The following is a 12,034-nucleotide window of genomic DNA, read 5'->3' as shown; positions in this document are numbered from 1 at the left end:
GAGACGGATATTTCAACCAACAGGCCCCGGGGAAACGAGCACGTTCACTCACACAGCAAAGAAGGAAGAGGCGTGAGCTGGAAACAAGGAGAAAGAAACCGAACCCAGCGCTCGATAGCGTGAGAGTTTGGCAAAATCAGGAGAGAGGAGCAGCTGCTCGGAAACCCCGAAGACCAGGGAGAGCTCTCTCCCAAGCCCCGTCGTGAAGACCAACGACAGGCCCCGCTGGTCCAGCGATTCCAGCAACGAGCTTCTTCTGGGGCTGCGGAGCCCCGAGCCCCCCGGACAGGCGACCGAGACTGAGCGGACCGAGTGGGCGGCGGGAGAGGCCGAGTCACCAGCGGACGGGGAGGGGGAATGCCAACTCACCGCAGGGGCCATCGTGCTCCTTCCTGATGTTCTTCTGCAGGCGGCAGGCGTGCTGGTTCAGCTGGCACTCGCTGGGGTAGTCCTGCCCGTCACTGCCACACACCCGGTGCAGGGGCTCCTGCTCGCAGGACAGCGGGCACATGCACTTGGCGGACTGGCCGTCGGAGGACTGGACGCAGGTGCTGCCATAGCTGCAGGTCACTTCGCTGCAGGGGTCCTTGGCTGAGGAGGGGGCAGAGGGTCAGTGCCAACGGCCGGTCCCTGACAGGCCCCACATCAGCGACCTCTGCCGCCGCTGGACCTGCAGTTCACCCTACGGCCTGCAGAGCTCCTGCTCCAGCCTGACGTGTGGAGGCATGATGTATGTGGCGGACAGCATTGCTCATCCTCCACCCTAGCTGCAACCCTGCAGGAACAAATATCTTTCCACGCCTGAACAGTCGCCCATCACCTCTGTGCAAATACACTGCAGACACGGAGGAAGGAGCTGCCTTCTAGGTGTGACGGCGTGTCAGGGTTGTCCTCCTCTGACTGGGAATGTCAGACAACTAGAGAGGGTGTCATCTGCACAAGGCTTTCGTCTGGCACACGACTAACAGGTTAACAAGCCCTTCATTTCCTGCGCCGCTGCCATCATCGCGTCACATCATGAAACGCCATGAAACTCTTTCGACAGAGCCTGGCTTGTTCTCCCCTTCAGCTGAGACGCCTCTCTACGCTGGCCTGATTGACGCTTACAGTGCGCCATGCGCAGTCCACACTCCTGTAGGGTAATGTTTATCAAACACGTATAGCCGAGGAGAGGCGATGAGGCGAGGCGAACAGGGGAGCTGTACATGTGAGGGGATTTATAGGTACCGTGAAATTAGATGTGCAAGTTGTAGCACTTTCCCCATCCATGCAAGCACTGTGTACCAGGAAAGAAAGAGAGCTATTTACACTGTAATTGTATACAGAATTATCTTCATACTGGAACCCATTAAATTCAAGTCGGGCATTTTTTTATTGCGGAAAATTTTGCAAAAAATCAACAAGGAGATTGGATTTGAATGCTAAGAGGACAGCCCATTTAGCGGATATTTCCATGCACGGTGTTAGCACAGATAAGCCTCACTTCAGCCACGGATGTGTTAGCAAATTGCTTGTAAGAATGTGACTCGTTTTATAAGCAATAACCACCAGGGACTTTTCCCGGGAGATCTGATGAATCACGAAACTCCTTTTTTCTTTTCTAAAAGCACCCCTGCTTCCTAATCAGACTGCTGCTCCAGTCCAGCAAGTGGCAGGGCTGTCTGCCCGCAAGGATGTGGTCAGAGCTCTGCCAGGTTTAAAATTTTAATGAAGGGGACGCAGGGAGATCACACAGCTCCAGGCAGCAATAGCCGAGCAACAGAGGGGAACAAGGCAGGGGGAGGCGCCGGCTAACTTCTGGCACAGAGAAACAAGAGCCAGTGCCCTGCTGCACTGCAAAACAAAACCTCCTCTTGGCTCTTTTGATAAATGCTGTATGATTTACACTAGATTTATTAATACTTCATGGCAGGGCTGGTTCGGGGCGACTGGTACAGGGCTGGTAGAGGGGGGAGAACCTTGGGATCCACAGCTCAGTGTTGCCCCGGAGTCTCGCTGGAGACCCTGCCCTCCTTTTCAGAGACTCTTATATCAAAGCCTTTTCGTTCTCCTTCTGCTGTCACCTTCTAACGTTCAGCTTCCCTCCTCTAGGAGCGGGCTGGAGGGAGGGGAGGTGAAGCGGACCCCCCGCACTCCCAAGCCCCACTGTCAGGCCCGGAGCAGCTCTCCGCATCTGCCGAGCTATCCAACGAGTGTCAACCCTGCCCCCAGCCTTGCTGATTGCAGGACACTTCCCAGTGAAGCCCCTGTAACCCCCAGCCCATCTGGCAGTCCCGAGCACAGTGGGAAAACGGGAGAGCGAGAATGGAAGCCAGCTCCGTATGACACTGCCCGATGCTGTAGCTGCACCGTGCCAGTCACAGGACCAGCGGCCCACAGCAGGTGTGCTTGAAGGTGTTCCCTGCTAAATTGCCAAATTGAGCAAATGTCCTTCGGTATGGAAAAAGCCAGGGAAAGGCTGTCTGTCGCGCACCTCTATCGGTGGAAGAAAGGGAAAGGGTGTGCAGAGACCGGCACACCCGGGACGTGCTTTAAGATTAAACTGGATTAAAACCGCTGCAATTACAAAAACATGAAATGTGGCTTTTGAGAAACCAGGCCATTATCTCTCACCCTTCTCTCCCAGCCCCCCACAGCAAAGAGCTGAGAGCCACAGTCTCTCATGCAGATCCGTTCTTATTGCAAAGCAGCAACACAACGTTAAAAAGCTCTCGTCTGCAAAGGCAGAAGAAACTAGAGGGTGATTCGTCAAATTCCCAGACAGTTCTTCTGCTTGTCTGTTTTGTCCCCTTCTCTTCTCTAACATCTGACGTTAAACTGCACAACACGATGCCGATTCAATTTTACGCCAGGATTCAATAAGCATCCACACTGCACAAACACAAGGCTACACAAACAGAGAGAAACTAGAAAAAATAATGAAGGAATAGAAGCACTTGGAGCTCTGCAGCACTGAGAACTGTCATTCTCTCTCTCTGCACATTTCTCACTTGTCCCCCGAGCTGAGACGTGGTCTTGTTTAAGGAGCAGGTCGGCACTGAGGAGCCCTGCCGGCCTCGATGATTCCTCTTTCTGGGACGGAGCGCAGTGGCATCTGGGGAACTGGCGGGGCTGGGGGTGAGACTCAGATGATTGGCCAGAGGTCCAGCTGGGATGTCCCTGCAACTCCTTGGCAACAGCGCAGGCAGGTAGAGCGGCAGGCTTGGAGCAGGCCTGTGAGAGGGATGGAGCTGCAGGGCAAGGGGGGATGGCATTTCCAGAAAGTGGGACCATCGGGGCAGAGATTCAAAATATTCATATAATATTAATTTCGTCCCCAACTAGGGCGGCGATCTGTGAGAAAACGAACAGGCACATACATCAGTCTCAGCTGTGTGAATCTCCTCTTCTCTTTTCCAAGCTGTCCCAGTTTCCTAGCAGTGCCCTGATTGCTGTCAATCCTAGCCACTGCCCTGATTCACACAGGAGCCTCTCCAATCTCAGCTCCTAGAGTTAGCATCCTGAACACGTCTCTGCAAAAACACTTGTGTTTCGTCCCTGAGAGCACAATGCTTTTCTCTTGTCCAACAGGCTGCAAAAGAAAGAGGTAACATTTGACTTAAGAACTCGACTTCTTTCAATACTGCAGGCAATTTCAGCCCACTTTTCCTCGTTAGGTTTATGTCATTTTTGTGCAGCGTCAGGTCAACGGAATTTATAATAGGCGCACAATGAACAGAAGAAAATACTTCTGTCTGGTCGCAGTAAGAAAAGCACCATTGTCTCTCCCACGCTGCTGTTTACAATGTACTGCCCTTTGTGTGTGCGCGCATCGGCTTGAAGCCGAGAAAACATTATGCAAGGAAATCTGAAAAGTTGAAAAGTAGAGTTCCTGAGCAGTATTAGGCTTAGCCAGCAAAACATCTTCTTTCTTTAAACGAGCGGTAATCTCTGCTTATCTCTCTCAAGCAAGATGTCTGGCCCCGGTCCCCGCTAGGTAACAGCAGACAGGGTTTGTTTAACAAGTATCACTTCTCGGAGTGGAGGGAGCACAGGAGCGAAGGGCCAGACAGCATTCAAAACCTCTTCTTATCGTTTCTGTCATGTGAGCGGCTTCCTTCGAGCCAGAAGACTCCGCCGCTGTGGAAAGCACCAACAACGGGGGCAGGTGGAAAGCAGCCTCACAGATTCGCGCACGTCTTTACTCTTCAGCTGTGCGAGCAATCTCCCGCAGCCCGAAAGGAACTGGACTGGGCAGCAGCCAACAGCAAACGCCATCAAGAAAAACAAATGAATCTGCTGCCACCGAGCCTCTGTACACTCATAACCCCAGTGATCCCAGTGAGCTCGTCATCTTCCCGTTTTCCAAAACACAGCAACCAAGGCAAGAGGGAATGTGAGAGGAAAATGAAAAGTTGCCAAGAAAAAGCACCTCTGGCACGACGGGGAGGAGCGAGTGAAGCACAGGATGTTTTGATCCTTTGGTAAATGAGCCCTTTTCAAACAGCAGAGCAGAAGTGCTTTTCCACGGCCGACCCATGGGAACGGCGGGCGGGAATCGCTGCCAGTGTGTCCATCGGAAAGCAGCGGAAGACTCTACCCGAAGCCAGCGCCACGTCCAGCCGGTGCCAAGCCAGGTCAGAGGTCAGAGGTCACCTGAGGTCACACGCCGGCACGTGGGAAGTGTGCTGGAAAGACCCGGGTGCTCCACAGACAGGTGGGCAGGGAAACAGGGAAACGAGGATCTGTACATTCTTGGCGCAGGCCGGCTGTGTTTGCGCAATGCCCTGTCGGACGGAACCATCATGACCAGCGACCAGCGAGCAAGAGTGTGCGCCCATCTTCGTCCTCTCCTGGCTCCGGCCTGGAGATCGCAGGCGGCAGGCGAGCTTTCTCACCGGCGTGCGTGTGAGCGCAGGGGACGGCCCCACCTGAAGGGGGAGACACGTCCCTCGATAGCGCTGGAGAAGAGGAGCGGGCTTAGTGGGTGGGGAAATGAAATCCAAAACCGTACTGCGATTAGAGACCTGAAGGAAAGAGACATCTCATTGCTCACGTTCGATTGAGCACCAGCTGCAGCAAATCTGTTTGCATTACAAACCTGGCAGAAGCCCTGAAAAACAAACTTCTTTCTAACAGGTATTCGATATCTGCTTTCATCGCAGTGCTGAGGCATCACCTCATCGAGTTTTTCACGCCTCGGTGCTGGAGCTGTACCCCCGGGGGGGCAACGAGCGCGCTCACAGGCCGGGGACGCCCGGCTGACGATCAATTCTGCCTCCCGCGGCAGATTGAGGAGCTGCCCTCGGAGTGTCCGCCGTTCCGCACGGCTGGGGCGCGGGATCAGCTCTGAAAGGCGCTCGATGCCACCGGAGACCATGTTTACTGGTCTCGGAGCTCGATCTGATGAAAAGAGCCTCCGGCCCCCCGATCCCTCCCAGGCAGACCAATTCCCAGGGCTCCTCTACGCCACGCTAGCTTCTCGATTTTCAATCTCGATGTAATAACTGTGTAGATTAGCTGTTTTAACGATTGTAGAAGACAGTGATGCACTGCATAGCACAGCAAGCAAAAGGGCTTGCTGCAATCCGAAACGGACCCTCCAACTCAAAGATCTCTCGGACAGCTCCATCCCTCACTCCGTAACAGCCAGTAAAGGACTCCCCGCCTTAACCCTTCAGCTCAAGCATGAAGTGAGTCTATTTCAGGACAGCCAGCGCCACAAACACCAAGTGAAATGAAGCAGTTTGTGAGCAGTTCGGTCATTTCAAAGACCTCCACTGCTTGCAGCATAAAGACCTGCATCTGTCCCCCTGTCCTGCGAGATTCTGAGTTCCTGACTAGGTGGGGGTGAACTGCTGCCAGTGGGCGGCAGATATTTGGGCCCTGGCGGCTCTGAGCGCGTGACACTCCGCAAACACACACACACAGATCCCAGACCCCCGTTCCAGGTCCAGTCATTAGGTCTCCTCCGCAGCCTCGGCAGCTGCGCTGCTCCACCGCATAACTGCAGCTCTTCTGCCGCGCGCGGGCAGCCCTGCGGCGTGGCTGATCCGACACGCGCCCACTGTGCGAATTGAAAAAAAACCCACACGCGCACACAGGAAAACAACAGTCCTGGGCCCTGTGACTCACGCAGGGAGGGCCTGCATTCGCTTGCACTGTGAAGTGCTGGGAAGAGTAGGGAAGAGATGGTACTGGGGTACCGCACCGCAGGGCGCAGGCAGCAGTGGGGGTGTGGTGTATTTGGCGACGCTCCACCTACCGCAGGACCCCTTGCGCACCACCTTGAGCCTCCTCTGCGTGGCGCACTGGGCCTTCTCCAGCTCGCACTCGTTGGAGTAGGTGGAAGAGTCGGAGCCGCAGACCGGCGCCACCACGGGCGGGCAGGTCTTCTTGCACACACACTCCCCCTTGGAGGGGTCCGCGGGGTCCCTCTCGCACACCGCCCCGAATCCGCACAGCATCCCTCTGCACCCTGCAGGAAGAGGAGACAGAAGACACTCAGGACCCAGCCTTCGCAAGCGCTTCGGTCTCGGCGAGTTGGGACGCCCTCCCCCGTTTCTCCGCGCCTGCCTGGGGGGGCGTCTCCCCGCCCGACCCCCCCCTACCCCCGCTCACCGCCTGCGTCTGCTGTGAGGACACCCCACCGCACTGCAGGACACCGTATCCCACAGCTAGAGGAGCAGCCGGCTCCAGTGGACATTTCCATTCAGTGCAACAGGAGACACTTCCCTGCACGGAATATCGTGTGAAGTGTGAAGCCAACACAGTGATCGCGAGCTTGAATCGATCGTGGGATCCCTATAGAATTCAGGTGCTAGCACTGTCCCCTCCAGGCTCAGGAAGACCTCATGCTACAGTACAGTAGTTCTGCTTCTGGGCTCTGGGAAGCAGCGCAGGATGGGCCGGATGCCATCATCAGGTGAATTCAGCTGCGCCTTCCTGAGCCTGCCCACCCGGACGAGCCCTGCAGCGTGTGCCCGGCCAAGAGCAGAGTGAGGGGCGAGTCAGCGCAGTGAAGTCACGGCGAGGGTAAAGCAAGGAGGAGCTGGGGGGGGGGCTGTGGGAATCCTGGGTAAAACACACACACAGCGCAGGCAGGGCCAGCGCCCCGGACCCTGCAGAGCTCCTGCGCAGACCTCCAGGGCCCGACTCCCCCCAGCGGCTGGGAGAGGCAGACTCCGGCAACCCCCCGAGCTGACAGCCCCCCGCTACGAGTCTTCCCACTGCCATCCCAAAGAATACCAGGCTGTCCGTCTCAGCCTAGTCCCTCCCCTCGAGGCAGGACGGCCTCTGCTCTGAAAAGGAGGGACGGAGGTAGGAGCCAGGGTGAAACAAAGACAGGCAGACAGGAAGAGCGCAACAGCAGCTATATCGAGAGCCGCAGGAGAGCGCATTACTGAGGGGGAAGGTTATGTGAGCAGGTGCTCCGTGCTCTGCAGGCACACATCCTCCCTGGTCCCGTCTCCTCTTGGAGAGCACGAGCGGCCTGAGCACTGCCTACGCGTGCCCTTCCCGAAAACCCCAGGGCCGGCATCGCAGCTCCGCGGGCCTCCGCCAACGACCTCTGCAGACGCCAAGGCAACGTCCTTCCTCTTAACCGAGCTCCTGCCCCGTGTCGAAAAGAAGAAGACATCGCAGTACAGGTTCATAAGAGCAGCTCCAGACCGAAGGAGGCCCTTCAGCCAGTTAGCCTGTTTGGCAGTTCAGTAGTCAGCTGGCTCTTGTTTGTGCTGGAAGAAGCCCAGAGTTCCCACTTCTGGTTCCTGTTCTCTTCTGATTGTGAAGACGCCCACAGGGCGAGCTTTGTCAGAGCCCCAGGGGATTGTGAGTACCTGTAGCAGGTAAGGGTGAGAGGAGAGGAAAGATCCGCAGGGCAGAGCAGAGAGCAAGATCAGTTCTGCCACCTTAACCAGCGGGAGAGAAGACACAGAGAACAGCGGAGAGCCCGCAGGGCCCCGCGAGGCTGATTAGAACACCTGAGCATCGAGGTTCAGCTCGACAGTAACAGCGTTAATGGTGACAGCGAGCTCCCCTGTCCCAGGCTGTCTTTGCACACAGCAAGGGGAGCTGACTGGGACTGCTTTCAGCCTGCAGAAGCTCCTCCACCACCCACGGAGAAGCAGTGAGTCTGCCCGACAGAACCGCGACTTCCTGACTCCAGGACATGGCTGTCCTGGTGCACTCTCAGGATTATTCATGATAATTCGTAGACGGCACAAGCACATTCACCCAAGACTTTTTGCGGAACTAAACGGTTATTATAGAAAATACAGGCTTATATTAAATCAAGAAATTAATTAGAGGATTAAACCCAAAGGTGTAAAAACTACAGGTGCAATATTAGTACAGGGTAAAAAATAACTGAATGCTGCATTTCAGAAAAGCTCATTTGTACAGTTAATGACAGATCTTAATAACCCGAATCAGCTCATTACTGGTTTAATAGGACCAATTTCACAGCTTCTTCCAGCTGCTCAGTGGCTGGATCTCTAAGGAGACCCCAAATGTGGAACACACCGGCCCTCAGGGGCCGAGGTTGGACGGCCCTGGTTTGAGGGCTCCTGAAACTGCATTCAAAGAAATCAGAAAGGGCGAAGATGACAAGGAAGTTCAAGAATCCCTCACTCCAAAGGGGAACAGAAAAAGGTCACTCACAAGGGGCAAATCCAGATGTTTTGATGTTGCCATAAGCTCCACAGCTGTTGAACACTAAAATGATAAAATAGGATTCACAGTCAGAAGCTTTTTTAATGACTCCAAATGAATAAACTGAATGGTATCCTGTAACCCTGCTGGCTGACGACTGCTTCCGAAGCAGATGGGCTTCCTCCGTGCCCGGAAAAGGAGCCGGAGGGGAGATCTCAGATTCAACATTTGGACTGTGTGCTGAGCGAACCGAAGCAGATCGCCCTGGCAAGGCCCGGCTCTGACCAGGGCCTCTGAGGGCCGGACGCCGGGCCCCTGCCCTCCCTGGCGCGCCGCGGCCCGAACCGCTGCGCTCTCGGCCGGATCAGTGCCATCGGAACAACAGCGGCTGGCTGTGACGACTGGATTGCGGGGTCGTCGTGGAAACGGTCATGGAAGCTAGTTCAGCAAAATGGGGGGCAGGGGGGTTTAAGGAAAACAAACAGAAACAAACAGCACACACCCCCTGTCTGCACCCCAACAAGCACACAGCCCCTGTCTGCACCCCAACAAGCACACAGCCCCTGTCTGCACCCCAACAAGCACACAGCCCCTGTTCTGCACCCCAACAAGCACACACATCCTGTCTGCACCCCAACAAGCACACACCCCCTGTCTGCACCCCAACAAGCACACAGCCCATGTGAGGACCCCAACAAGCACACAGCCCATGTGAGGACCCCAACAAGCACACAGCCCCTGTGAGGACCCCAACAAGCACACAGCCCCTGTGCTCAGGCTCAGGTCAGAACCAGAACCTCATCTGTCTGCCAGCATCAAACAAACTATCCAGCCCAGCAAGGCCACAGCAGAGCTCTGAGTACCAGCACAGAGAGGCCTTCAAGGACAGGCAGGGCAGTTCTGCAGCAGGGAGGGGGGCAGCGCCCCCAGCACGGCCTCTTCTGGTCTGACCGCACTCATGCCGAGCAATTTCACCGGCACAGGCACAGGCAGCTCCTCTACAGGTACTGCTGCACACCCACTGGTGCTCCAGGCACGCAGCTGACAAGCTCTCGGGAGCCAGAGGAGACGCCCACCACACTTCCCAAAGGGCGAAGGAAGCAGCAAAGAGGATCAGCGGAGCTCCTGGGGATCCAGGCGCACTCATGCACAGGCCCACACAAACACTACAGCCATGCAACAGCGGCCAGCTGCTGGGCCCCCCGCGGACTCTCCGGGAGGAGCCCCCTTCCCTCCCATCTCCCTGCGTAAACGGCAGCACCAATCCCAGCGCCTCAGTCTCCTCACTGAACTGGGAAATGGCTCTTCCCCAGCTCAACGGGGATTGAAATTTACTGCCAGAGGATCTCAGTGAAACAGTCCCAAGCCTCCCTTAAAAAAAAAAACATAAATAAAATGAAAACTAATAAAACACAACAAGTGCAGAGCCCTGCCTGCGCGGAGACAGCGGCAGTGCCCCTGAAGCTCAGAGGGGAACAGGAGTCTGGCACAGTCCTCTCTTTCCAAAGATGCAAGCAGGTACTCTACCAGCAAACAATTAAGCCCTTGTGGAAATCAAACCCTTTAACGGAAGGAGATAAGGTGTCGTCTTCTCGTCTCTCACACCCACCTCCTACTTTCCTACATAACCGGCGTGTCTGTTTGGTCCAGGGAGGCTGTATTAATAATTCAGAGATATTAGAAGCCCCGATTCTGTCACCTTTCATCTCCAACACAAAAGAAAGCAGGCGAGTTCCAAACAGATTACAACTTCCTGAAATATACATGAATAAACCAGCATCGCCTTTGGCAGGCGCACCGCGGGATTAAATTATTCACACAGTCGAGGGCCAGCGTCACAGTGAAGTGCTCTCACTCTCTCTGCCTCCATCTCCACCATCCTGCTTTCGGTTCACTCTTCCTCCTCCCTGTGACGAAGCTGTGTGGCTCCCCAGGAAAGTGCTACTATCTCCAGCGCTGCAGGCAGGGAAGACAGTGATGGGGGCTCGCTCCTGACGATGTCTGCCCTGAGCCCCAGTTTCTCTGGGTGGCTCTGTGCCCCAGCAGATCCAACTGGAGTGCAGCAGAACTCAGGCCAGCTCTCTCCAGCAAACCCTAACAGAACCCAGCAGAGCCCAGCGGAGCCCCCAGCACAGACGGGCTGCAACACAGACGCAAGCTCGGATGGCAGCCCGAGTAAAGCCTATGTGATCTCACAGAAAGCAGGCGTGGTCAATACAAAAGCAGATCAATAACCACAATTCACTCTATATTCTCTCTCACGGCCCGTCCAGAAAAAAAGAAAGCAACTGAATCAATAATAAACTTGTTTTTAAACTCAAGTGCCAGTCACAGTACAATACGGCCCTTTAAGCCCTTCGGTATTTTGACAAGTGCTAGCTCATTTAAGCTGCTGTCACACTGTACTTCTTTCTGGCTGTTTAATAACTCTCTCTGAGGAAAACAGAGCATTTAATTTTAACTCGCAACGTGCTTTTTTCCCTATCAGTCATGCTTCGCTTCCCTCCCACAGACACACACACATCTGGGAACTCGGAGAAACAAAGGACGCGGTGCCAGTTCTGCAAGCACACACTGCTGCGCGCTGTGTAGGATACGGCGCAGAAACCGATCACCGAACTCGCTGTGTGCCGCGTGAATCAAGTGGCATCCGCGGGCTCGCTGCTCGTGAATTTCTCTTTAGTCACCTCACACCCCTGGTAGATTGTGCACATGCAGGAAATGACGTGCTGCAGCCAACAGGAAGATTCAATAACCACGGCCCTGCTGCTGAGCCCCTGACCCTCTCTAATTTCTCCCCTTTCTTCTTCTTTAAACATCCTTGGCTTTGCATTGTAAAAAAAAGCTTCAGGTTTCTGATCGTTTCCTCTTTCAGGCAGTTTCTGTCAAGAAACACAGCTAATTGGGGCTCCTTTCATCCGATTTCCACGCTAATTTTAAAGGGCCGTATGATGTGTGCGTTGAAACATTTTACAGCCAAGAGAGAGGACCTGTTTAATGAATCATTAATCCGTTTTTTCTGTCCCTGTCTTTTCACGTTTAAGTCTAAAAATAACAATTTTGCCGTTCAAATCCAATTCCGCTGCAGGAGTGGCCTAGAAATTTTCAACGGCAGTTTTAGCCCAGCAAATCCAGCCTTGATTACTCCTTGAGATATTCATGTTATTGATGCTTTCTTTCTAGTCTTTTTGTACAGGAATCCCCCCGAGACACTCAATTCACACCCCCTTATTTTCTTTACATTTCCGCAGAAGTGAAGGAGAAGATGAGACGCTGCAGAGCCGAGTGACTGCTGGAGGTGTCATTGAGGAGACGACGTCATTACGAGGTGAGGGCTGCTGTCAGCCGACTGCACCGGCGAGGCACTTTGACCCCGGACACTCCGGGTCAGGAGCCGGGTCCG

The 12,034-nt window shown here is 54.7% G+C and overlaps 1 protein-coding gene across 12 annotated transcripts in view; it reads right to left on the bottom strand.

Annotated features, from left to right (window-relative positions):
- The window catches only part of agrn (agrin), a 166,342-nt gene that overhangs the window by 58,833 nt on the left and 95,475 nt on the right, over window positions 1–12,034 (bottom strand). For 7 of the 12 annotated variants that reach the window (XM_088616711.1, XM_088616699.1, XM_088616700.1 and 4 more), the window contains 3 exons: window positions 8,641–8,694; window positions 6,245–6,457; window positions 370–591 (listed from right to left, as the gene is read on the bottom strand). In XM_088616711.1, the coding sequence (XP_088472837.1) occupies window positions 370–591; window positions 6,245–6,457; window positions 8,641–8,694 (489 nt within the window). The remainder of the gene's footprint in view (window positions 1–369; window positions 592–6,244; window positions 6,458–8,640; window positions 8,695–12,034) is intronic. The other 5 variants (XM_088616703.1, XM_088616704.1, XM_088616710.1 and 2 more) reach the window with 1 other exon arrangement.

The sequence above is a fragment of the Lepisosteus platostomus genome, chromosome 23 (assembly GCF_059453375.1).
Source record: "Lepisosteus platostomus isolate fLepPlt1 chromosome 23, fLepPlt1.hap1, whole genome shotgun sequence".
Classification (NCBI taxonomy): domain Eukaryota; kingdom Metazoa; phylum Chordata; class Actinopteri; order Semionotiformes; family Lepisosteidae; genus Lepisosteus; species Lepisosteus platostomus.
The sequence above is the reverse complement of the archived record's forward strand: the minus strand, read 5'-3'. Positions and strand labels throughout refer to the sequence as shown.